The 25,874-nt window shown below is 40.6% G+C and overlaps 1 protein-coding gene across 1 annotated transcript; it reads right to left on the reverse strand.

Annotated features, from left to right (window-relative positions):
* Positions 1-1,630: 1,630 nt before the first annotated feature.
* Positions 1,631-25,874, reverse strand: TBPL2 (TATA-box binding protein like 2). The gene is made up of 7 exons (XM_008701903.1): positions 25,821-25,874; positions 22,024-22,484; positions 21,310-21,397; positions 19,232-19,323; positions 12,480-12,647; positions 8,014-8,108; positions 1,631-1,707 (listed from the first exon to the last, which is right to left on the reverse strand). The coding sequence occupies exons 1-7, from the start codon at positions 25,872-25,874 to the stop codon at positions 1,631-1,633; spliced, it is 1,035 nt and encodes a 344-aa protein (XP_008700125.1).

The following is a 25,874-nucleotide window of genomic DNA, read 5'->3' on the forward strand; positions in this document are numbered from 1 at the left end:
AAACTTGTGCAAGAAATAGTAATACGATGCCCTAGGGATTCTGGGAAAACGGACTGGGAACAAAATAAGGCAATGTCTTTAATTCGCTATGGGTGCTTTTAAATTTGTTGAAAGTACAGCAAAGTTGGGTGAGGGGGCTGGGTCTTGGAGAGAGGTTGTATTTGGGCTCACCTACCTCTTTTTTTAGCTTTGTGATTTGGGTGAAATTCATAACCTTTCTGTACTTGTGTTCTTACCTGTTAAATGGAGATACAGTACCAACCCAACGTCGTGAGGATGAATCATACATTTAACAGTGATCTGATAGTACTTCACTGATAATAGCGAATGGAAACAATCGTACTAAACGTGGAAATCAAAGTTATCTTCCCGAAAACTGAATTTTAAATTAATGTCCAACATTCTTCTACTCTGGGCCATGCTCTGAGAATTTGAACTAGGTAGAATTTAACCTAATTCGATTACTCCAAATTACTTTCTGTGGAGGAAAATAGGATGGGTCGGAGGATTAAGTCAGAGTAATTCGTGTTTGAAAATGCCTTCAAACTACAGAAGGAAAAAAGTGTGCCTACAAGTCAGTTTACCTAGACCAGTGATTCTCAAGGATTCTTTTGGTAGGCTGTCAACTGATACCTGCCCGGGGTTCTCTAGCTGCGACTTCTCTCCCAAGTCCCACACCCGAAAATTCACAACCACCTAGGAGGCATAAAAAGGTGGCCACCACAAACTTAGCATGTCAGAAACTGAACTCTCCCTCCTCACAAATCTGCTTCCTCATCTGGTGCAAGACATAATCCCTGACCACTTGGGAATAAGAGCCATGAGTCATGTTAATCCCATCCCTCCCTGATAACCTGCACATCTCCATCAAATTCTGAGGATTCCACAATCTAATTGGGTCTTGCATCTGAACCCTTTGCTCCATCCTCCTAGTCTTCTCTGGTTTACTGTAATACCATGACATAGAATTATGGCACAAAAGAAACAAGAAGTCTCTAAACTGTTTTCAAAATAGAGCTTACACTAAACCTGAATGGTTCCTGAAAGTTTATTTTTAAGCAGGAGGAATAATTTCCTCTGATCATTTCAAACAAAAGGATATTTGTCTTAAGGTTTCAGACTTTCATGTTTCATTTGTATTCTGACGGGATCCTTCACAATGCCTGTACCTAATGGTCAGGACCATCTACTCAATATTTTAAAAGGCAAAAAAAAAAAAAAAAAGGCACATTAATTTCTATCCTTCTAGATGATGTTGCAGATATGATCTATGCAGTTATCTGAAATTTCTGTATATTCCTATGTATTTTCAGGGAATACATGTTAACAGACTACATCTTTCACAAGAGCAGAGCATTAAATTTTAATGATTAAGCATCATTAAACATCATTCTAGCAAGGCCCTAAATCTCTCAAATTTTGAAATGTTTACTTTTTCAGTTTTTAAAATAACATGTGTATCATTTTGAAAAAAAAGTCTCTTCAGTTCTTAGGCATGGATACTCCTATAGAATCATCCCTTAACAAATAAAGTCAAAATCTGCATGGAAAATCTACAATCCAGTGGTTTGTGTGCTGGGATTATGCACACACTCAAACCAATATAATGCGAGATGCTGAGGTGACATACTCAGGCTTTTTTAAAACCCTTTAGAATAGGATAGATGTTTTCAAATGCTTCATAGATCTCAGAACGTTCTTTGGCACCTATAAAAAAATCCAAGTTTATATAATCTTTAATATAAAGACAATACCCAAATTTTCTTAAGACTAAAATTTCATTGTCATTTCCCAGTATTTTATATATGAAGACAGATCTTTAGGTTTACTTGAGAAGTGACATTTTGGTAAAAACAAAAGAATTTGGTGGTGACAGCCGTATTCCCACAAACACATAGCCTGGAGCAGAGTTTTCTAGTACTTTACTACGTGGGCATCTCAGTTAATCTTTCGCCTCACGGAGCACAGTAGGAAGTCTGGAATGTTATCTCTCAGCATGCCATGAACGCAACCACAGAACATGACCTTTGTCAGTACCTGTGGACCCTTAGCTACCAGCAAAAGAGTCTTCCTTTGATCCACTCAGGTCTAGTTAACATCTTGATTCCCTAATATTGACTAACAGAGTGAGACAAAACTGCAGCAGAAGTTTTACATTTCATTGTAAGAGATTATTAGAGGAGGAAAACTCTACCACTGTCCCTCCTTAGAGACTTAAGTTTCAAGGGATCTTTAATTAGAACTGCTGTAGGGATAAAATGGGTAAAAACATGAATTAGACATGGTCCGTACTCTTGAGAGGTTATCAGTCAGATGCTGTTCACCTCTCCCTACACCCACTGCCACTAACTACTTCCACCTTCAAAGGTATGCAGGCACTTTGTACTGAGTGGGACTGTACTGGGCTATGGACTGGACGTGCTGATGTTTATATGGCGCTCTCAGCTAGTCAAGAAACTCCTATCTGATACCATTGGCAGGAGACGAGGAGATTAAGGAAAAGAATATAAAAACCATTAGCATGAAGAGAAATGGAAAATAGCTTAAGTTGATAAAGACTCTTCCTTGAGAGCCATAAAGCTTAGGCTCAGTAAGAGAGAAATAACCTGTGAGAAGTGGTTATCTGGTTTAATTTCAAGACTAATAGGGGTGGCTCAGTCAGTTAAGCGTCTGCCTTCTGCTCAGGTCATGTTCTCCAGGTCCTGGGAGAAGCCCACATCGGGTTTCCTGCTCAGCAGGGAGTCTGCTTCTCCCTCTCTCCTTTTGCCCCTCCCCCTCCCCCATGTCCTCATGTGCTCTCTAATTAAATCTTAAAAAAAAAAAAAAGGCTAATTAGAGGATGGATCACCAAATTTGAGAATCAGGTAGAAATCAGGATTCAGAATCAAGGATGAGCTATATTAATTTTAAAAATGGAAAATAACAAAGTATTGGCAAAGATATGGAGAAATTGGAACTCTCATACATTGGTGGGGGGAAGGTAAAACTATTCAGCCACTGTGAAAACCACTTTGGCAGTTCCTCAAAAATGTTAAGAATTACCATATGACCCAGCAATTCTACTCCTGGGTATATACCCCCAAATTGAAAACAGGTACTCAACGTGCATGCAGACACATATTCATCGCATCCCTATCCACAAGAGCCAAAAAGTGGAAATAACCCAAGTGTCCATCAACAGATGAACACACTGTGATATATACATACAATGAAATATTACTTAGCCACAAAAGGAATGAGGTTGTGATACAAGCTACAGTGTGGATGAACCCCCAAAACAAAATGCTAAGTCAAAAAAGCCAGACACGAGAGGTCACACGTTGTGTGATTCCATTTGTAGGAAATGTCCAGAATAGGTAATTCCACAGAGACAGAATGCAGATTGGAGGTTGCCAAGGGCTGAGGGGAGGAAGGAGTGGAGAGAAACTGCTTAACGATATGGGATTTTATTCTGGAGTAACCGAAATGTTTTAGCACTACATAGAGGTGGTGGTTGCAGAAACTGTGAGTGTTCTAATGTCACTGAATTATTCACTTTAAAATGGTCAGGTTTATATTACGTGAATTTCTCCTCAAGTTTTTAAAAAATGCTAAAGAATCAAAGGTGAAGGCCTTATAAGCTTAAATTTCTTGGAGAGGCAAGGGCTAGGGGGAACTGTATTAGATTTGCTTTTCCATCCTCAGCACCTAAAACAGTATGGGTACCTGACAGGCACCCAAGTGGATGAAATATCTGCCATCTATCAATAAGGTTTCTAAGTCCATCCCTACCCCTTAGCCAGCCCAAACATCAATTTCCAATACTACTCGGATTTTCCAACTCTATTTTTATGCCAAGTCATAACAACACCTCTCATTTTCCCAAGTGATACCATGTGTGTGTGCACACAAGGGGAAAAGCTTACAAATTGAAGAGAAAAAAAAAAAAAGAAAAAAAGAAAAAAACAGCATTAAACCCTTCAAAGTATACATTTTACAGTACATACTAACTTGCTATTATTGGGGGATTCCTGGCAATGACTGACAGGGATATTCTCTCTCTGGCCTACGCACTAACAAGTCTTGCCATCTTTATGCTGCCCTCTGACCGAACTCATTTCCAAGAACTGCTGATGTCTAGCTGATGGAGAGTTAGCAAAGTAACTCTCCTAAGTAACAAAGACCCAGCTTCTTAAGAAATCCATTATGCTGGAGGGAGAGAAAGAAACATGAAGCATTTTAGACGCTAGACTAAAGCCTCTTTAGACTTCATACTCCTATCATCAGGGCAAGACACCCCAGCAAGACTCCAGTCTTTCAGGGCTGGGGGGGAACGACTGGGCTCTGGCCAAGGGAATAACAGCTAACATTTATACCACGTTTACCGTCCACCACGTACTGTTCTCCTCCCTCCTCACACTTCACAGGTAGTTTCTGTGGCCACCTGCCTCTACATGTGTGGAAACCGAGGGGGAGAACTTAAACTCACCCAAGGTCATACAGCCAAGAAATGGTCACGCCTGGATTCAAACTGCACAGTTGGTTTCCAGAGCCCCGCCTCCCAGCCAGCACACCTGCTGCCTCTCACCGCGAAGCGTATTTCTTTCCCTCAGCTGACAAGGAGGACTGGGGAGAGGGTGTCCCCAGAGACCACACAGGCGTTTGCACAGACATCTAAAGAGCTGGGGGCCCCGGTGAGTACATGGAGGTGGGGGGCTCTGCAGCCCGGCTGCTCACATTCCCACCTATGCTGCAGCATGTACAGCTGACATTGCCAAGGCCACTTAACTTCTCCACTGTCCCCATACAGGGGAGGAAACATGTTCAGTACAACCTCACGGAGTTAACTAGAACCCACATAAAAGCTCTTATCATACTGCCTGGCACAGACATGCCCAACATACATTCACTTTCTGGTGTCTGATCTTAGAAATGAAAGCTGACATAGTTGCTGTTCGTTATATATTATTCCAGCAGATCCTAGCTATATTAGTTTTACTGTGGTCTGCGAGAGAAAAATCCTAGGTCCTAAATATCATGTCAGCCATAGAAAAACAGCGTGGGCTTGGGAAAACAGTGTTAAGCTTGGCTCAGGTCCTGTTGCTTTTTGCCGTCAGGGACCATGACACGGTAGGGTGGTAGGGCTTCTGTGCCGTCAGTTCACTTAAGTATAATTAGAACATTCAGTTGTCGCCCTGGACATGGTAGCCACAGCCTTGGCACCTCAGGGGAGTAAGACAATTTTACATGGATAAACTATTTTCAGAGGCCTTGAAAATGGCATATGATATAATGGGTTAGAATTGCACTTACTGCAAGTGTGCTGGTGTTCCACAGTTCCTACCTGGTGAAGGGCTGGGATCCATAATTTAATTATAGTGAAATCCAAAGTGCATTTGTAATTTCAGTACTCGAACATTTTCTGGACAGAAGTTATTTACCCTTGTTGGAACCTTTCAAAACATCTCTGCAGAGTCTTGCCATGTGTGCCCCTAGGAGGCCCCTGGACACTCCACATGACCATCCCCAGCTAAAGTTCTAGAAGCAAGGCTAAAATGAGGCCTCCTTGGTCCCTTTCCTCAGATTTACACCCAAAATTAGGCCCTTGAGTTTTTAAACCCTTTGCAGGTGAAAAGAGTCTAGAAATGTAAGGATAGAGAACAAGGAACATGTGTCTCGATGTTTGGAGCAAAAGTAATCTAAACCATGTATTCTAGGTGAAAATACAGCACAAGCAGGGGAAGATACCCATAGATAATTACTCATATTTCAATGTTAAGACATTGGTGGCTTTTACTTCCTATTGTAAGCCGAAATTTGGACTTCAGTCAATACAACTCATCCCCCCTTCACAGAAGTGATGATCTACATCTTGCAAGAATGAAGAAATTTGGCTTTTTTGTTCTACATGCTGAATGCATAACAGATTTTGAGGGAAGTGTATTGCACAGTCTTTGGTATTGAGTGTAGACAATTCTTTAGTTCTGTCACTCGAAGCTTGTAGCAAATGTGTACACGCAAGCAGTTTTTCTTTCTCCTTTTAATTGGGGTAAGTGGGAAAGCCGGTTTGAATTAAGGATATCTAAGGGGACTTGTTTTTCTGTGTCTATAATAGAAACTTAGCCTGTACCTGTCAATTGGCACTTTTAATAAGACTGATTAATAATGATACATAGCAAGTATATGAATGTGTCCATCCCAAGGTCTTCCAAAGTTTGTTCCCTTAGGTAGGACACAGGTTTGCTCCAATATTTATACTATTCAACTTACTTGGCAGACTTCCCCCCCTTCCCTCAGGACCTATAGAAGCAAACTCTGAGTCAGTCACCAGGAGGTCTTAATTATCCTAGACTCCACACTGGTAGCATCTGAGAAACTGTCGCTTTGTCCTATTGAAAAGGTTCTTGAATTCCATACAGGCTTTCCCCACTTTAAAGACATGTTATTTGTTAGAGTAAAACAAACTATGAAACTTTACTGTTTCTAAAAGAAAGTTCTAAAGTACAGTTCTAAAAGAAGACCTAAGAACAGAAATGCCATGTTTTTGGGTGCTGAGCGATAACTTTATGTGTAAATATAAAGGCCAAATGGAGTCATCACATGTTAATAATAAGGAGAGTACCATGTCGTGGTAAGCTGGCTGGCTGGGTACCTGAGGGAGGGGCATAATCCGTTTGGCTCCTGCTATATAAAATTTGGCATTGATCTTGCTACAGAATAGTAAAATGTGTAAAAAGTCAGACACAATTAGACAAAAATAGCAAACTTGAATAAGATGGTATGGAAGAGAGTCTCAATCATTTACCTCAAGAATTTAAAAAAAACCTTCTTTATGTAAAAATAAACCAACTGGAAAAAGCCAGAAGAATAACAAAGAGTAATTACTTTTAACATTATGGTGAACTCCTACAAATCCTTAGGGGGGAAAAATAATAAAAAGTAAGTAGACAGAAAGGATTAAGTTATGTACACACTATCTACAAAAGATAAATTGCTATTTCTTGAATAGGTTTAAAAAAGTCATCAATTTCTATTTCTGATTACAGTGAGATAAAGCAGTGAAATCATTTTCACTTATAAAGTTAAAGTTTTCTTTTGTGCCATTTTGTTTTGAATGCTACTGAGGGTTTGTAAAAGATACTTAAGTACATTGCCGGTAGGGACATATAATAGGAGAGAATTATATTGTGTATCCCTTTAGAGAACGACTTGGTAATTTGTACCCAGAACCTTAAGAATAGTCATATCCTTAAACAAAGTTCCATTTCTGAGCATCCACACTAATAATTCTCCACACATAAAAATAGCCAAATGTCTCTGCCATTATAAGCAGCAAACAAAGAAGGAACATTTAAATGTCTGACAATGGAAAAATAAGTTTGATATGATAATGTGTTTGAACAGAAGTCAGGAAACAGATGGCTAGTCCTGTTTTTGTATAGCCTGTGAGCTAAAAATGGTTTTAAATTCAATTGTTTAAATGGTTGGGGGAAAAAAAAATCAAAGAAGAATATTACATGACCCATGTAAATTATATGGATTATATTAAATTTGCATTTCATTGTACTTTCCTTTATGTAATGTCTATAGCTACCATCGCACCAGCCATGGCAGAGCTCCATTGTGGCAACAGGGCCCCTATGGCCAAAAAGCCTAAAATATTTAGAATTTGGCTCTTTACAGAAAAAAAGGTCTGATGACCCCTCTGTTAGAATGCAGTACAGCTGTTAAAAGTGTTCTTAAGGAGTTTGTAGCAATGAGCGAAGCTACATGTTATAATGGTTAATAAAAACGCAGGATGTAAAGATAAATATACATATCAAAATGACATAAAAACATGAAAAAAATTATATTGTTTTGGGTATTGAGACCAATGAGTGATGTTATAATCCTTCCTACTTTTTATTTGTTTCCAGGTGTTCTACAATAGCAAGACTTACTTCATCGTGGTGAACCAAGGTATTTAAAAGGAAAAGCAAAGCAGCACATAGTTACTGAAGTTTATGAAAGTCAGAAAACAATCTTAGAACTCACCTGTCAACACAACTTTTCCAGATACAAAGATAAGCAACACAACTCGTGGTTTTACCATTCTGTAGATAAGGCCGGGGAACAGTTCTGGTTCATAACTGTTCAGATACAAAAGGAAAAAGTGAAAAATAGTGCTATTCAACTGCTTTCCCATAATATTCAAGACCCAGCGTCTTAAAACTAGTCTACCAAAAACCTTCGGCCATCTTAAGAAAATAGTCTGGAGTGCCCTAGGCAATTTCTTGTGACAGTCAAGAACAGAATTCATCTTTGGTTATAACATTTTTTTTCAAGTGCAGGTCATGCTAAGCTTTTAGAAATTAAGGTAAGTTAGGCTGTCAAATTTAACATATTAAGATCTTCTTGGTTAAAAATAAGTATCAGTAAAAATACATAAACATGCTTTCTAAGTTTTCTAAATTTTCCAAGTTTCCCAATAACGAATATATTTTGTATGCATTTATATACCGCTAAAGATAGCAATTTTAGAACCTAAAAAGTTTTCTAGACCACCATCATTTGTCTCTGGACAGGTGCTGTAAAGAAAACTAAACTATCCCAACTCTTAAAAATTTGGGATTTGTGGGGCGCCTGGCTGGCTCAGTTGGAAGGGCATGGGACTCTCGATCTCAGGGTCATGAGTTCAAGCCCCACACTGGGTATAGCAATTACTTAAAAATTTAAAAAAAGAAAGAAGCTTAAAAAATTTAAGATTTGGTCCTATAAATAGTAACTCACTTATATTTAGTACTAAATGTAGAAATGTAGAAGGATGATAGGGCTAAGAACTGCTTCAGTCTTCAGCATATAGAAGTAGAGAGACTCCTAGAAAGGCTTAACAAGACTTCAAAAAAGAAGTCAAGAGTTAAAAGGAAGCTAATGAAATAAAAGCAATGGCTAAGAACAGATGTAAGAGAAAGAAGAAATCTGAGAAACTGAACACAATACACGTAAATCTTTGCATTTAATGGGTGAATCAGGACCACGCAGGAAAAACTCGCTCCATTCCATTCTATGATGAGTAAGACCCATACGACAGCAGACATGAAATCTCTTATCGGTACCAGAATGATGCGTTACAGTGGTGAGGCTACCCTCCTGAAGTACTTGGAGGTTGCTCTGGGTAGACATGTCTTCCTGGGATGTCACTCCTACTGCAGAAAGCCTGTCAAGACATTACCCACTTACCACTTCTCAACACTGGGGAGTCAATGATACTAGCTGGAGCCCTAGAAAATCTGTATGGGAACTGTGAGATTTCAACCAAGAAACTGAAATGTAGGGACCCAGAAGGAATGTTTCCATTTGATCTTCCAACAGAATCTTAGCATTTTAAAGGGAAAAGAAGGGACGCCTGGGTGGCTCAGTTGGTTGAGGGTCCAACTCTTGGTTTCAGCTCAGATCATGATCTCACAGTCATGAGACTGAGCCCCACACTGGGCTCTGCTCTCAGCAGGTAGTCTACTTGGGATTCTCTCTCTCCCTCTGCTCCTCCCCTTGCTCAAGTTCACCCGCTCTCCCCTGCTCCTGCCCCCACAAAAATAAATAAATAAATCTTTAAAAAAAAAAGAAAAAGAAAAAAAAGGGAAAAGAGAAAACCAAAATCTTTGGTATGTAAGTGAGGGCGAACTGCAATTGGCTTTCAGAACCATAGTTTTAAGATATCAGCATAATGAACTTCCAAGGAGATATTTACTTCATTTTATTTATTCTCTGCCTCATTTCAGAAGAAGGTTGAGGTGGGGGCGGGGGGAAGAGATTTTGGTTAGCGATGGAGAATATCATGAGTCCAAGAATAACAAACACTTGCCAATCTCTTGGCCAACCCAACTTCAACTCATGGTTCAAGTTTTGGCTTAAAGGTCACTTCCCATAAGAACTTTAACCTCCACCCTATTACATTAAATATCCTGCTTCATGGCACCATAGCACTCCAAGGGGTGTTCACCTTCATAGTTACCATATTATCTTTAGCTTTTCTGGCTTCTCTTTTAGACAGTGAGCTCCATGAGGGCAAGGGACCATGGCTGTGTTTTTTCCTTCTTTTTTCCTTTTCCCTTTTTGAGACAGAGAGAGTGCACCAGTGGGGGTAGGGGGTTGGGCAGGTGGGGTGAGGGAGGGAAGAGAGAGAGAGAGAATCCCAAGCAGGCTCCATGCTCAGCATGGAGACCATCGTGGGGCTCAAACTCACAACCCTGAGATCATGACCTGAGCTGAAATCAAGAGTCGGACACTTAACCACCTGAGCCACCCAGGCGTCTTGGACCCTGGTTTCATTGACTATCATGATCACTGTACCATCCGCTACACAGTAGCCACCTAGATATTACTCACTTAAGAAATATTTATTATCAGGATATCTTTGATTTAGAAACTGAAAGAAGGAAGAACAATGCTCGGGGAAAACTGGAAAAAATTATGGCATCGAAAATGACAGCGGAGGGGCCAGTGACAAGGGGGATACTTGTGGTAGCAGATGCTAACACACAAACTTGTAGAACCAGGGGAATTAAAGGAACTTGAGGTTTTAACATAGGCAAACTTGACCTAATAATTACAACTGATGTGCGCCATGGTCCCCCTAGGGCTGCAGACGCTTAAAAGAGAGGCCTCATTTTAAAGACACAAACCTGTTGAGAAAGAAGTGTTTTAATGCCCCAGTGTCATCAATACACACACTGGAGTTGGAATCCATAACCTAACGATGGAGTCTGAATGGCAAACTTCTGGAGGGGCAAGACTAGAAAGAGACAGTGGTAGGAACACAATGCAGGCTTTCGGGCTAATTTTTTTTTTTTAAAGATGGATGACATAATAAAACTGGTTCAGAACGAAGCTAGAACAGCGATGGACCCACTCCAAGTGGCTAAAGCCAGTGCATATGATGAATTCTCATCTTGTGCTGCTGGTCATTTTATCTTTCAGAGGGTGGGAGCAGTGACAAGAGGCACTCCTACCCTAGACTTAAATCTGAGCTACAAAGATGACAGTGCTGGTGAAAAAGAAATGAAAGCAAACTTGGGAGGAATGGCACACATCATTTTAGAGCCCTTAACGGCCAGAAAGTGGAGTGCTAAATCTGATACAGACAGGCAGAATTCAGGGGGAGATCATACATTCAGAAAAGGTTGGTTCAGAGAGAGAGACAGAGCAGAGGCCCATGGCTGAGACTCTGGAAGAAAAAACAGCTCCTGTGTTGAGATACTCTAAAAAAAACAAAATTTTTACTATGAATTTACAACCCATCCCAAGATTGAAGAAAGAAAAAGATCCCTAAAAAGGCAATATTTCTTGCATGGGGAGCTTTGCAGTGAGCTCAATGGGCACATCACAGGCACCCAATAAGCATATGTTGAAAAAAATTAATGCAGAGGAAAAGAGAGACAAGGGGAAAATAAACATTGCCTGAAGAATATCATCAAAGCCAAATCTCAGCATGAACTTGGATTTTTGAAAAGCTAGGAAAAAAAAAAAACTAAAGGAATTTTTAACAGCTGTTCAGACCATGTCTCAAAGAAAAGGCCAACGAGTGTGAGATAAAGCAGAGCTTTAGGGTCCCCGTTCACTCCGTTAACAGGAACGACCGCTCCAAGGTAAGGAGGGGAGAGGGGAGTGAAAGGACAGAAGTTCAGGCTGGAGGAAGAGAATTTAAGAGCATCTGTGATTCCAAGCAGCTCAGTGGCCTTGGACAGGTATATGTGCCCCAGAGTGGTGGGCACCAGGGCTGACCCATCCGCCCCCATCACTGCTGAGCGCCCGGCAGGCTGGGAGAAACACCAGCGGAGAGAAGGGGACGCCGAGCCTTTGCTGGGGAGAGGGGACACTCCCCGTGAAGCAGCAGCCTACAGATGCTCCCCGAGGAATAGGACTCCACCAGGGAGGAAATTGTGGTGGGGGCTACCATGACACGAACACACAAAACCCCCTCAAAATCAACAGGACAAACACTGGATAGGAGTGCCCTCACAGAATGTGCTGGGCCACTCTTTCTTCATCCTCTCTCCCACCCTCTCTCCCCAGCCAGCTGTCAGCCATCAGCCCCTTCCGACCTGCCTAACCCATCTCATTCCCCTTCTCCTCGGGGGTCGCCACCCCCAAGCCAGGCGTGCCTGCTTCAGAAATCTGCACACTAGTGAGTCCCAAGCCTCTGGCAAGCAGGACTGACGTCACCTGGGAGCTGGTTAGAATCGCAAATTCAAGCAACATCTATGGCGATGCAGCCCAAGAAGCAAAGTGTTTTTTAAAAAGCGGTCCAGGTGATTACTATGCAGTTTAATTTTGAGAACCACTGTTTCAGAAGATTGGACACACAGAGGAAGCAGGAAGGACCTAAGCACAGCATCTTGATCCTTTCACCTACAGTCTTTAAAAAGAAAAACACCACTTTCTCCAAAAGATTCATTATATAAGCGGCCCATAACACAACTTCAATATCTTGGTAAATGCAGAAAGTTCTAGAATGGTCATACCTACTGAACTGCTGATGGGTCAGCACCAAACCTTCCAGCCTGATGGCAAATCTCACATCACAGCTTCCAACCATGTTCTGAATTTTAAAATCGAGGAATCTGGCTGGGAAGCCCAGCTTTTGCACCACACGAGCATACTTCCTCGCTGCAAGTCGAGACTGCTCTTCACTGGGGAGGGACAAATGCATTTAAAGAGATCTTAATCGCTGTGTCCTCTATACTGCTTGGGCTGTAGTCACGCACTTCCCTGATTGTACTTTTAGCATCTGTACCATGTTCATCTTTCAATGTACATTACAAACTTGTAGACGTTGAGGACAAGGACCAACTCCCCTACTTGTGTCCCTAGCACCTAGGAAAAGGTATGGCACAATGGTCAAAACCAAACCATAAACATATTTTCAAGTCTTAATTTGTCATCTTTCACATATAGGGTATTTTTCTCTTTTACTGGTTTTAAATGCTATTAGATAAAATTAACTATTCCACTTGTTCTCAGAGTGTGTCCTCAGACCTGCAGCAGCGTCACCACCTGAGAACTTGTTAGAAATGCAACGTCCCAGGTCCCAGCCTCGGGCACTCTGGGGTTGGCCCCAGCAGTCTCTATTTTAACAAGCCCTCCAGACTGTGATGCTCAGGAAAGTCTGAGAACTATCCATCTGGTCTAAAAGTGTGTGCCACTTAGATGGGAACAAGAGCAGCAAAAATAAGGACACATGCATTAAAAAAAAAAAAAACATGAGGAAGTAAGAGGTATGCTAATTAGGTGGCAAAGAGGATATTAGGACTTGGATTTTTATGCAACAAATTACTTTTTCTTTTTTTTTTTAACAAAAAAGCATGAAAACACCTCAAAACCTTCCAGTTTTGCTCAAGCTTTCTTCACAGAATGGTCACTTAACTCACACCCAATTTGAGAAACAAAGAAATTCATTCACCTTTGTGGCCATACTCTTCTAAGCGTTTGTCCTGCTCCAACCCTAAATCCAGGTCAGAGAATATGAGGTCCTGAGATGTGGGACTTGATTTGGCAAAACAATGAGTAGCAGGGGTTGCCAAACAGGGGCCAAACCTGGTGGGTGAACCATGTGAACTCCACCCTCTCTTATGGGTCGCCCCGTCTTTACACTGAAAATCAGAAACACCTGAAGGAAAAGCCAGATTGAACTTGTTTGTCTGGACCAAAGAAAGCATTCCATTCTCTTTCCTATCTATATCCTTCACCACGCTGCCCCTCTTATGTGTATTAATTCCTTCACATATTTCACTCCACTCCACGTTGCTTCTCCTCACCCACTTCTAACTCTTGAGATGTCCCCAGTAAGACCATGTACCCAAGTTAGCAGTGAAATAAAGTTTCTATTTTGAAAAAAGACATTTTGCTATTAGGCCCATTACATTGTCGATCGTGCTCATGTTTATAAAGTCAAATTTTAAGAGTCTGGGTAGCCCTGTAATTTCATGGAATATTAGCTGTGAATAGGACACAGAAATTCCCAAACAACTTGTGGTTAAAGTCTACATACATGTTTTTGTACAAACATTAGGAAATAAAGTAAGAACCTTGAAATGTCACCACCAGTGGTGATAACCACGGATTACATTTGACCCTTTTGTATTTTTCCTGTGCAAAAACAGGTATCCTTCACTAGCTAACTCTGGTTATCACAACTAAAAAGAATAGGTTTGGATCCATTTTTGGAGATAATTCTGATGGCTCTTAGACCAACCAAAATTTCACAAATCTCTATCCAAGACTCAAGAACCAAATAGATTTTGGTAACAAGTATCTCTTATTATCTGAGCTCAGTAGCCGAACTTTCACCATCAGATTTCAGGAAACAGATAAATTCAGATAGGGAAAGATACTCATGAATATGTATGTAATATAAGCATATTTTAAAGTGAAAGTTGGATAATAAACTTATAATTTAGCTGCCTGTTCCCCTACAACTTAACATAATGTGACCATCCTTCCAACTCGATAGATGTATGTTTTTATAGCTAAATATAATTTTATTTTTTTAAGATTTTATTTGTCAGAGAGAGAGCGTGAGCACAAGCAGGGGAAGAGGCAGGCAGAGGCAGAGGGAGAAGCAGGCTCCCTGTTGCGCAAGGAGCCACATATGGGGCTCGATGATAGGGATCATGACCTGAACTGAAGGCAGATGCTTAACCAATTGAGCCACCCAGGCATCCCTTAATTTTATGATCTAATCAAAACTTTATTACTAAGTATTTGTCTCCCATTTTTTAATTTTTATTCCCCCCCATTTTACACAATGCTGAAATGAACATCCTTGCAGATACCTTAAAGAATTGTGCTATATGGACTTAAAAATGGTAGATCTCTAGGTCTAAGGACACACAGATCAACAGAAGATAAAGCCCAGAAACTTACCCAGACACATGTAAAGCATTTAACATGTAAAAATAGGTGGGGGGGGATGTATTAAGAATGGATTTGTCACATAGATGAAAAATCCTCAACAAAATATTAACAAACCACATATAACAATACATTAAGCAGATCATTCACCATGATCAAGTGGGATTCATTCTAGGGATGCAAGGAGGATTCAATATTCACAAATCAATCAACATGATACACCTCACCAAAAGAACAAACGATAAAAATCATACGATTATCTCAATAGATGCAGAAAAAGCATTTGACAAAATTCAACATCCATTCATGATAAAAACTCTCAGCAATGTGGGTTTAGAGGGAACATACCTCAACATAATAAAGTCCATAGATGAAAAACCCACAGCTAACATCACACTTAATGGTGAAAAACTGAGGGATTTTCCCCTAAGATCAGGAACAAGACAAGGATGCCCACTCTCACCACTTCTATTCAACATAGTACTGGAAGTACTAAACACAGCAATCAGACAAGAAATAAGAGGTATTCATACTGGTAAAGAAGAGGTTAAACTGTCATTATGTGCAGATGACATAATACTATATATAGAAAATCCTAGGGGGCGCCTGGGTGGCACAGCGGTTAAGCGTCTGCCTTTGGCTCAGGGTATGATCCTGGCATTATGGGATCGAGCCCCACATCAGGCTCCTCCGCTGGGAGCCTGCTTCTTCCTCTCCCACTCCCCCTGCTTGTGTTCCCTCTCTCGCTGGCTGTCTCTCTCTCTGTCGAATAAATAAATAAAATCTTTTAAAAAAAAAAATCCTAAAGACTCCACCAAACAACTACTAGAAGTAATGAATTCAGCGAAGTTGCAAGATGCAAAATTAATACCCAGAAATTGGTAGCACACGCACACAAAGAAAGAAAACAATTCCACTTATAACTGCACAAAAAATAAAACACCTAGGAATAAACTTAATCAAAAAAGGGGTAAACGACCTGTACTCTGAAAACTGTAAAACACTGATGAAAGAAACTGAAGACAACACAAACGAATGAAAAAAAATTCCAGCTCCTGGGTTGAAAGGATATTGTTAAACTGTTCATATTATCCAAAGCAATCTATAGATTCAATGCAATCCCTATCAGAATACCAACAATGCTTTTCATAAAACTAGACTACTACTAAAATGGGTATGGAACCACAAAAGACCCCAAATAGGCAAAGCAATCTTGAGAAAGAAAAACAAAGCTGGAGATACCACAACACCAGATTTCAAGATATACTACAAAGCTGTAGAAATCCAAAGACACAAACAGGCACAAAAACAGACATATAGATTAACGGACGGAGGGTCCAGAAATAAACACATGATTATATGGCCAATTAATCTATGACAAAGGAGACAAGAATATAAAACAAGAATATAAAACAATTTTCAAGCTGGGAAAACTGGACAGCTGCATGTAAAAAAATGAAACTGGACCACTTTTTAACACCGTACACAAAAATAAACTCAAAATGGATTAAAGACCTAAATTCAAGACCTGAAACCATAAAAATCCTAGAAGAGAATACAGGCAGTAATTTCTCTGACATCAACCACAGCAACATTTTTCTAGATATGTATCCAAAGGCAAGGGAAACAAAAGCAAAATGAACCAGTGGGACTACATCGAAATAAAAAGCTTTTGCACAATAAGGAAACCATCAACACACCAAAAGCAACCTACTGAATAAGAGAAGATTTTTGCAAATGACATGTCAGTTAAGGGGTTAATATCCAAAATATATAAAGAACTTATACAACTCAACACCAAAAAACAATCCAATTAAAAAATGGGCAGAAGATCTGAACAAACACTTTTTCCCCAAAGAAGATATACAGATGGCCAACAGACACATGAAGAGATGCTCAACATCACTCATCATCAGGGAAATACACATCAAAACCATGATGAGATCCCACCTTATACCTGTTGGACTGGCTAAAATGAGAGACAAGAAATAAAAACTGTTGGTAAGGATGTGGAGAAAAAGGAACCCTCGTACACTGTTGGTGGGAATGTAAATTGGTGCAGCCACTGTGGAAAATAGTATAGAGGATCCTTAAAAATTAAAAATAGAAATACCATGATCCAATAATTCCACTACTGAGTATTTACTCAAAACAAAAATACTAATTTGAAAAGATAAATGTACCCCCATGTTAACTGCAGCATCATTTATAATAGCCAAGATACGGAAGCAACCTCAGTGTCTAGTGATAGAGGATAAGGAAAATGTGGTATATATACACAATATATTATGCAACCATAAAAAGGATGAGATTGGGCCATTTGAGACAACATGAATGGTCCTAGAGGATATTAATGCTAAGTGAAATAAGTCAGACTGAAAAAGACAAATACCATATGATTTTATTCACATATGGAATCTTAAAAAAAAAAATACACAAAAAGCAGAAGCAGACCTATAAATACAGAGAACAAACTCATGGTTGCCAGAGGGGAAGGGGGTTGGGATTTGGGCAAAATGAGTGGAGAGGGAGATAAAGGCTTTCAGTTCTGGAATGAAGAAGTCAGAGGACTGAAAGGCACAGGAACATAGTCAAAACCACTGTGAGAGCAAGGACAGATGGTAGCTACGCTCCTGGGGACACTGCATAACACGCAAACCTGCTGAGTCACCTGAAACTAATGTAACATTGTGTGTCAACCATACTAAAACACCATATATGGATTGTTCAATAAATGTATTAGGTCACTTACTGGCTATTAGAAAAAAAAATTCTCTTACAGTGAAATAAAATTCTAGGCCACCTCTGCCCAATATGGTAGCCCCTAGCCACATGTAGCTAATTTTTTTAAATTCTATTTATTTATTTGAGAAAGAGGTAGATTGAGAGAGAGAGACCCGAGCAGGATGGGGAGGAGCAGAGGGAGAGGGAGAAGCAGGCTCGACTCAGGTGCCCCCACATGTAGCTATTTATATTTAAATTAAAATTTAAAAAAATTAAGTTCCAGGACACCTGGGTGGCTCAGTCAGTTAAGCGTCTGCCTTTGGCTCAGGTCATGATCCGGGAATCCTGGGATCAAACCTTGAGTTGGGCTCCCTGCTCAGCGGGGACACTGCTTTTCCCTCTCCCTCTCCTCCTCCCCCTGCTTGTGCTCTCTTGCTTGCTGTCAAATAAATAAAATCTTTAAAAAATAAAAAAAAATTTAAGTTCTTCTGTATATTACCTATACTTCAATTGTTCAACAGCTACTTGTGACTGGTGGCTACCACACGAGACAGCACAAATGGAAAGTATTTCCATCACCTAGAGAAAGCTCTAATTGAATCAAAATATCAACTTCTTTTCCTCAATACAAAGCAGGACCTGAAAAAGGCCAGAAAAATATACAGAGGTCAATATTTATATAATGCTGTGCATGGGGAGTGCCTTCCTAAGCATGAAGCCAAACATCAAAACCCTAAAGAAAAATGGGACTGTACACACACAAAAATGTTAATTGTGTAAAAAAAGAAAAAAATCATAAAACACCAGTAACAGTAAATTGGGAAATAACATTTATAGGACAAAATGGTGGAAATACTTACATACAAAAAGCTGTTTACAAAAGACCAATAACTCCATAGACTATTGGGCAAAAGACACAGTAGGCAGTTTATATGCTTATGAAAAGTTTTCTCACTAACAAATCAAAGACATGTAATTAACACTTTTTTTTTTTTTGGCCAAACCATTTGGCAAATATAAAAAAGAATATTAACACCCAGTGTTCTTTGGAGAAAATGAATCTTGGTATATCTGTAGAGTGAAGACAAATTCATACGACCTTTCAGGAGGCCAATTTACTACTCATCTTCGAACACGCAGAGGAACGAGCAGCCCTCCCACTACGGTTTATGGTGAAAGGGTCTATATCCGCACAGGGCTTCCTCTGCATGAGATCCAGGGAAAGTGAGCCTTTTAAGAGTTGCCTCCTGAGCAAATGCTCAAGATAATGGTCAAGAAGCACCTAATTTGCCTCCCTTACAAAGTTCTATCCATGTATCTGCAATACGGAAAATATACAGTAACTACTTCCCCAGGCTTGTAACAGGCTTTATTACCACTGTAGTTTCAAAGTGCACCTGAAGACCAAGTTCTAACAGCCCACCTAAGCCCCCTCAGTTTGATGGGGGAACTGCACAGTGGGACAGGAGTCAGTACCACACAACTGAACGTTTTTAAGCCCGAATTTGGCATTTCATGAACTTAATGCTTCGGCAGAGTATTTTGCTCCTCCTAGGTGTTTTGGAATATAAATACTACCCTTCCTTGTTTTATATGCTGAATTATTTGTCTGATAAGGGTGGAGAGTGGTTCCACATACCTTTTGGCTCCCGTGCAGACCATTTTCCCAGAGCTAAAGATGAGGGCTGTTGTTCTGGGCTCTCGGATCCTCATTATGACAGCAGCAAACCTCTATACACAGACGTGAAAAGGACAATTAGCCTCTGCTAGCATTGAACACTATTCCAGCTGAAAAGCTGAGCTGGACATAAAGAGTCTTGAATAAACAGAGATTTGATGGGAAAGCGAAAAAATGTCTGCACGCTAAGGTAAACAAAACCCATCATGATTCTAAAGTGTACTTAGAAAAAGCAGGTAAGAATAAAAACAATAAAACTAAAATGTGAGTGCTTGTTCTATTTCAAGCCCAATGCTAAGAGCTTTACAAGTTTTGTTTCCTTTGTCCTCAGGATAGAGCTCAACTGAGTCTGTGATCACCACCATTTAGGGCACAGGGAAACTAAATGGTATTTAACTTCCCACATTACACAAGCAACGGTAAAGTTGAGATTTAAAGTCACAACTAGTCAGATGCTGTGCTTTTTTACTTTGAAATACTTCCTTTTTCATTCAAAGACTATTTGGAGGGGAGAGTATGAAGTATGTTAGTCTTGCCAAGACTCTAGAATGTACTAAAAAAAAATATATATATATATATATATATCCAGACTATAGAACAGAATATATATATATATAGATAGATAGGCATGCTGAAGATGAAGGACAAATTGATTTTCAGTTCTCAGTGTGGTCCCCCACCTGGCAGTATGGGCAGGCCCTCCGGGAGGTGCTGATGCAAGGGGCACCGGGGAGGACAGGCCTGCCATGCTGACATGTCACCAAAGACCTGCTGCTCCTTTTGGTCCTACACAGGCACCCCCGTCTGCGCTCATCTTCCCCAGCAAGCTGGGAAGGAAACCAGGGTGAGTATTCTGAAAGACTGCGGCTTCCATGGGTCGGAGGGGGCCCACGGGACCAAGGTGGGTCTGGCAGTTTCAGATTTGAAAAGTGTTGATTGAATCCTGTGAATGTTTTCCAAGTGTTTAAGGTAATACTCTAACCCGGTATTCATTTTATTAAATTCTGAAGGGAGCTTAAATGCCAGGCCAGAATTTCTCTGGCTGTCAAGTCCAAGTTTGGATAGACCCTATACACAAAAATAAAATAAGGGAGAGCAGAGGATGATAAAATAAAATAAAATATGTATAAATATGCTGATTTAATAGTGTGGGCAACCATGGCTGTGACCCTAAGAATCCTAGCTTATCATCGTGCTTCTGTGCTCATCATAGCCAGCTACATGAAATAGAAAAAGGAAATATTTGGCTAATATTCAGGTACATTTAAATTCAGAAATCAGCAAGAACACTCCCGCAACGGCAAAAACAATTTAATCCATAAACAACTAATGCTCACAAGGTCCTCTTCGTTGCTACAAATATGGCCTTTTTCATCTAAGGCCAAAAATCCTCCACCACCCAAGATAGTGAGCTTTTCCCTAGTAGGGACGGGTACATCTTTGCATTCATAGGTACAGAGACCAGCCAGTTACTAAATGCTGATTGCATGAACAAATCTACTTCCTCGGTTAATAGGCCATTAAAATTGGATGCTTAGCCTTGGCAGGACACAACAAAGAGTAAATTTTATTAGACTTTGAGAGAAAAGAAATCCCTTAGTAAGTAGAAGCTTGAACTTCACACTTTAAACAATTTAGCTTTCTCAAGCAAGGGAAATTGTAAATGGAAAAATACATGTCAAGCGGATGGGACACATTTAAGAAAAATTATTTCCCCAACTATGATGGCATTTTAAGCAAGTCAGCATCCCCATAGGCTGAAAGTGGCCATACTGAAAAACCTTTTTGAATGGCAAGGGAAAAATCTTAACTTTTAGGAACTGCTCAATCACTGCTTTATTCAGCACAGAGAATGAGGTTATTTTTTTTAGAACTTCAAAGCAATGAGGCAATTAACCTCTTGAGTTGCCAAAAGCTTTGCCCTAACAATTTTTTTTTTTGTTTCAAAAACAAAAGCAAAGGAATGAGTCAATAACATGATCATATGAAGTAAATCTAAATAGAAGCTAATTGTTGAAAGGAATACTGAGAAATCTCACCTTTGGGTTATACTCTGCATTTTTTGCATGCAAAGCTATTTTCTTCAGATCCAATTTACAGGCCAGGTTTACAGTGGAAACTATATTCCTGAAGAAATAAGTCAATTTAGAAAATTACATCAGACATAAAAAGTAAAAAAGAATTAAAATGTATTAACTTCCTCATTTTATAGACCTCTTAGCAACTCCCTAGGAGAATCATTCTCAATGTGGTAGCCACAGTGACGTGACAAACCTTAGGAAAATGTAAAGATTTCAAAGTGAAGTACTAAAATAGCTTCTTCTAAAATGTCATGACCAGCTGACTAAAAGCAAGTTTTAAATCTTTTTCAAAACCATGCCTCAAAATAGAAAGCATAATTCCAAATCAATTTGCAAACTGAATTCAATTTTACATCTTTATATTCTTTGTGTTTATCCAACCCCAACCCCAATTCTCAAAAATTACAGTGCTTTAGTATAAACAATACAATCCTTCAAGAATGTATATACCAACTCTTAAGCCTCTCTTAGGAGTTTAAGAGCTAGTACTTCATTTTTCAGATAACCAAACTGTCTAAAGCCACAATCCATTAAGAAAAGATAGAAGAACCTGAAATTCTCTTCCCTACACTATTTTTCTGAAATTAGTTGTCATTACATTCGGGGACATAAAATGTGTACCCAGGAGCATCGCTGGTTAAAAAAACACACATACACACACAAACAACTTACTGTAGTTGAGGCACAATTCCAGAACATTCTGAAACAGGGGTCATTGGTGTCATGGGAGCTATGGACGCCAGAGGCATGGAGTCTGGTTTCTCAAGAGAGGGCTGGACTGAGTCAGCATCACCAGGGTACAGATGTGAATGGGAATTCGAGAAACTGCTGTTGCTTATTAAGCCCAGACCAATGTCCTGTTCTCTGGGTAATGACAACCTACTTTGCTGACTCTGAGTTTTACAATTTTCTTCAATTTCATGCTTGCTTCTAATGATATTCTGGTCTTTATTTTCTTGGGTAAGTTCATCTGGTAGGAAGCTAAGATCCACAGATGAGAAAGGGCCAGATGTTTCTTTGACTTCTTCAAGATGTGAATTAAACACAGTCTCTGGATGGGCTGAATTAGGGATGTACACTTCATCAGGTACAACTGGGCTGAGCAGCGGTGACCCGGGCGGAGCGAGGGCATCCTAGGCCATTCCCAAAACAAAATGCAAGAAACAGAACAGCAAGTCACACCAAAAGGATACCACTACGGCCAGCAGGCAGTGTGTTCCAGGTGCCAGGCAGCCCAAGAGCACTTATATTCCTTCCTTGCCTCGTTCCATAAAGTACCACGGAAGTTATATTTCAGGGTTGGAGCATACTTAATACAAACAGGAAAGTAGATCTTACAATGCAGAGAAAGCATTTTTCAAAAAATGTTTTTCCTACATTAGATCCATAGTAAGTTGCCACTCTAATTTTGTAATAAAGAGCAACCATACTCTAAATTGTGTGTGTTTTGGGTCCTCTTTCCGCCATCGTTCTATGCTGCCATAATGGTACATGTGAATGCCCTGGCAGATGCTCTCAAGAGCAGTAACAACGCTGAAAAGAGGCAAATGCCAGACTCTTAGTGGGCCTTGCTCCAAAGTCATCCTCTGGTTTCTGTGATGATGAAGCATGGTTACATTGACAGATTTGAAGTCACTGATGATCACAGAGCTGGGAAAATTGTGAACCTCACAAGCAGGTCAAATAAGTGTGAAGTGATCAGCCCCAGATTTGATATACAACTCAAAGATTGAGAAAAATGGCAGAATAATCTGTTCCTGTCCTGCTGCGTTGGTTTCATTGTATTGACAACCTCAGCTGGCATCATGGACCATGAAGAAGCAAGACCAAAAAAAAAAAAAAAAAAAGGAGGGAAAATCCTGGGATTCTTTTTCTAGGGATAGAATACATATATGCAAATAAAAGACCTCAATGAACAAAATAAAATTTAAAAAAAGAGTGTGTACTTTGACTAGATTTACTGGATTCCTTGATTATGAACTTTAGTTAAGTATTTCTTAGAGGTTTTTTGCTTTTAAAGATTTCATTTATTTATTTGATGGAGAGAGAGAGAGCACTCGTGCACAAGCAGGGGGAGCAGCAGGCAGAGGGAGAAGCAGACTTCCTGCTGAGCAAGGAGCCCGATATGGGACTGGATCCCAGGATCCTGGGATCATGAGCTGAGCTGAAGGCAGAGGCTTAACTGACTGAGCCACCCAGGTGTCCCAAATTAAGTTTGAGTGGGTTATTTTTCCACCGTGTTTTTTTTTTTTTAAGATTTTATTTATTTGAGATAGAACTAGGGGTGTGGGCAGAGGGAGAAGAAGGCTCTATCGCTGAGCAGGGACCCCCACTCAGGGCTCGATCCCAGGAACCCGAGACCATGACCTGAGCCGAAGGCAGATGCTTTAACCGACTGAGCCACCCAGGCACCCGTTTCTTAGTCTTAAACTCATATTTTATAAAGAGACAAGTGAAAGAAGCTTAAGAGAGATCTTGAGTGCTAATCAATACTCCACTAAAGACCAAAGGTTATTCCTTCTAGTCAAAGGAGATATGAGCAAATATTCTAGTTTCGTGAATTTACAATAGGAAAACAGTTATTGAAATTTAAAAGGCAAGAATAGTTTAAATCAATATATCGTATTTTCAGTCTGGGGAAGGCGCTCAACCTCCAATACCATCAACTGAGGGAATGAGGTGTGCAACTGGGGGAAGCAGCTCATGTAAAATTCACAGGCTTTTTTATGGAAAAAATCGATTACCTCGATCCATATATTACCACCTGCTTCGCCCGAGTTGTAGACCTCGATTCCGGGTTTGGAGCACTGCTTGCAGGATGACCTCATCCCTTAGAAGATCTGACTTCTGACAACAGAACATTCCTGAACGCCCCGCGCTGGATCTTCATGACGAAGCTACCTCGAGCTAACGTAAAATGTCTGGCTAGGTCCTACTGAAGTGTTCTGTTACTCCAAGTCCAGCAGATGGCAGGGGTGACTTATTGTTCAAAGAGAACACTTCTTTAGAAGAATGCAGTTATTCTCTTGAGATAAGATTTTGGACAGTGTTTCATTTTGAATTATGTAATTCTCCCCCCTTACCCCCACCTCACAGATCAGCTTTAAGAAAAGTGAGGTGCGGGGCGCCTGGGTGGCTCAGTCGTTAAGCGTCTGCCTTGGCTCAGGGCGTGATCCCAGCGTTCTGGGATCAAGCCCCACATCAGGCTCCTCCGCTAGGAGCCTGCTTCTTCCTCTCCCACTCCCCCTGCTTGTGTTCCCTCTCTCTCTGGCTGTCTCTGTCAAATAAATAAATAAAATCTTTGAAAAGAAAAAAGGAAAAAGAAAAGAAAAAAAGAGGGCGAGAGGGGGAGAGGGGAAAGAAAGCAAGAAAGAAAAATGAGGTGGGGAAAATGGCCGGGATTCCTCTCCATTGTCTCATGAGCCTCTCCTGTACCGGCTGGAAAGGATCTCATCAGCCAATTTACACTAAAGCACTCCTATCTGCAACAATCCCTGTCTCCCCTCCTTCTCCCCATCATGGCATTTTAGCAGGGAGGAAGCGCTCCCCAAGGAAACTCAACCTGCACCAGGAATCTAAGGCAATGGCAGCAAGATATCGAAGAGGGAGGTTTTATGGCAATGGAAGTTTACCGTAGGAACACACCTTACAGGATGTACTTGCAGCATATTCACTGCATCTCTGGCCTTCTATCTGCAGAAAATTTTTGTTAAACTGTTTTTACAGAACCATCATCTCTTCCTGCGTGGGCTTTCATTTGCTATGTTAAACGTAATAAGGCTTCACTATTTCGACTTCGGTGCTAATCATTGTCTTTTTTAAAAATCCCCCACACTGAAAGTTGCACTTTTCTTTTTGAGGACTCCTTGCTCTTTTTTCTACAATACTTGACTCTAAAGATTTTTTAAATTAAAAAAAAAGACACACCCTTAAGAATCCCGAACTGAAAGAAGCCACAGGTGTCTGCAATTCAAATGTTGCGAAACCACCCCCCCTCCACGCACACCTGTCCTTAGAAACTATTTTTTGAGGCCTGTTCTTGGCACCGAAGGCTGCCACCCCTTGAAAGTGCAAGACCAACGCTTCACGGGGTAGTCCGCCTACGTTCGCCCTAGCTTAGCAGAGACAATGTTTGGAAGCAAAGGGCCCTACAGGAGACACAGACGCGAACTCTCCGTGTCTGCATCTTTCTAACCGGGACCGGACCTGACCATCTAACCATGGCTCCGGAGTCACCCTACACCAGGTTCCACTTCTGGTTGGCAACCGTGGCGAGTTATTTCCCCTCTGGAAGCTTCGAAGCTTCTACTTTTCAACTTAAAGACGAGGACCATCAAGGCCACCTCTGACGGTCGCTAGGAGTTCCGTACGAGATAAAGAAGGCAAAGCCCCCAGGGCTCAGGTCTGGGCACGCTTGGCAATAGGGCGCGTTGGCCCCTGGGGACAGTGGCGGCGGCTTCGGGGCTCACCTGGGCGACACACTGGTCCAGATAGAGCTCCAGGTAGGTCTGCTCCTCCTCCAT

This window comes from Ursus maritimus, unplaced genomic scaffold, assembly GCF_017311325.1.
Source record: "Ursus maritimus isolate PB19 unplaced genomic scaffold, ASM1731132v1 scaffold_25, whole genome shotgun sequence".
NCBI lineage: Eukaryota > Metazoa > Chordata > Mammalia > Carnivora > Ursidae > Ursus > Ursus maritimus.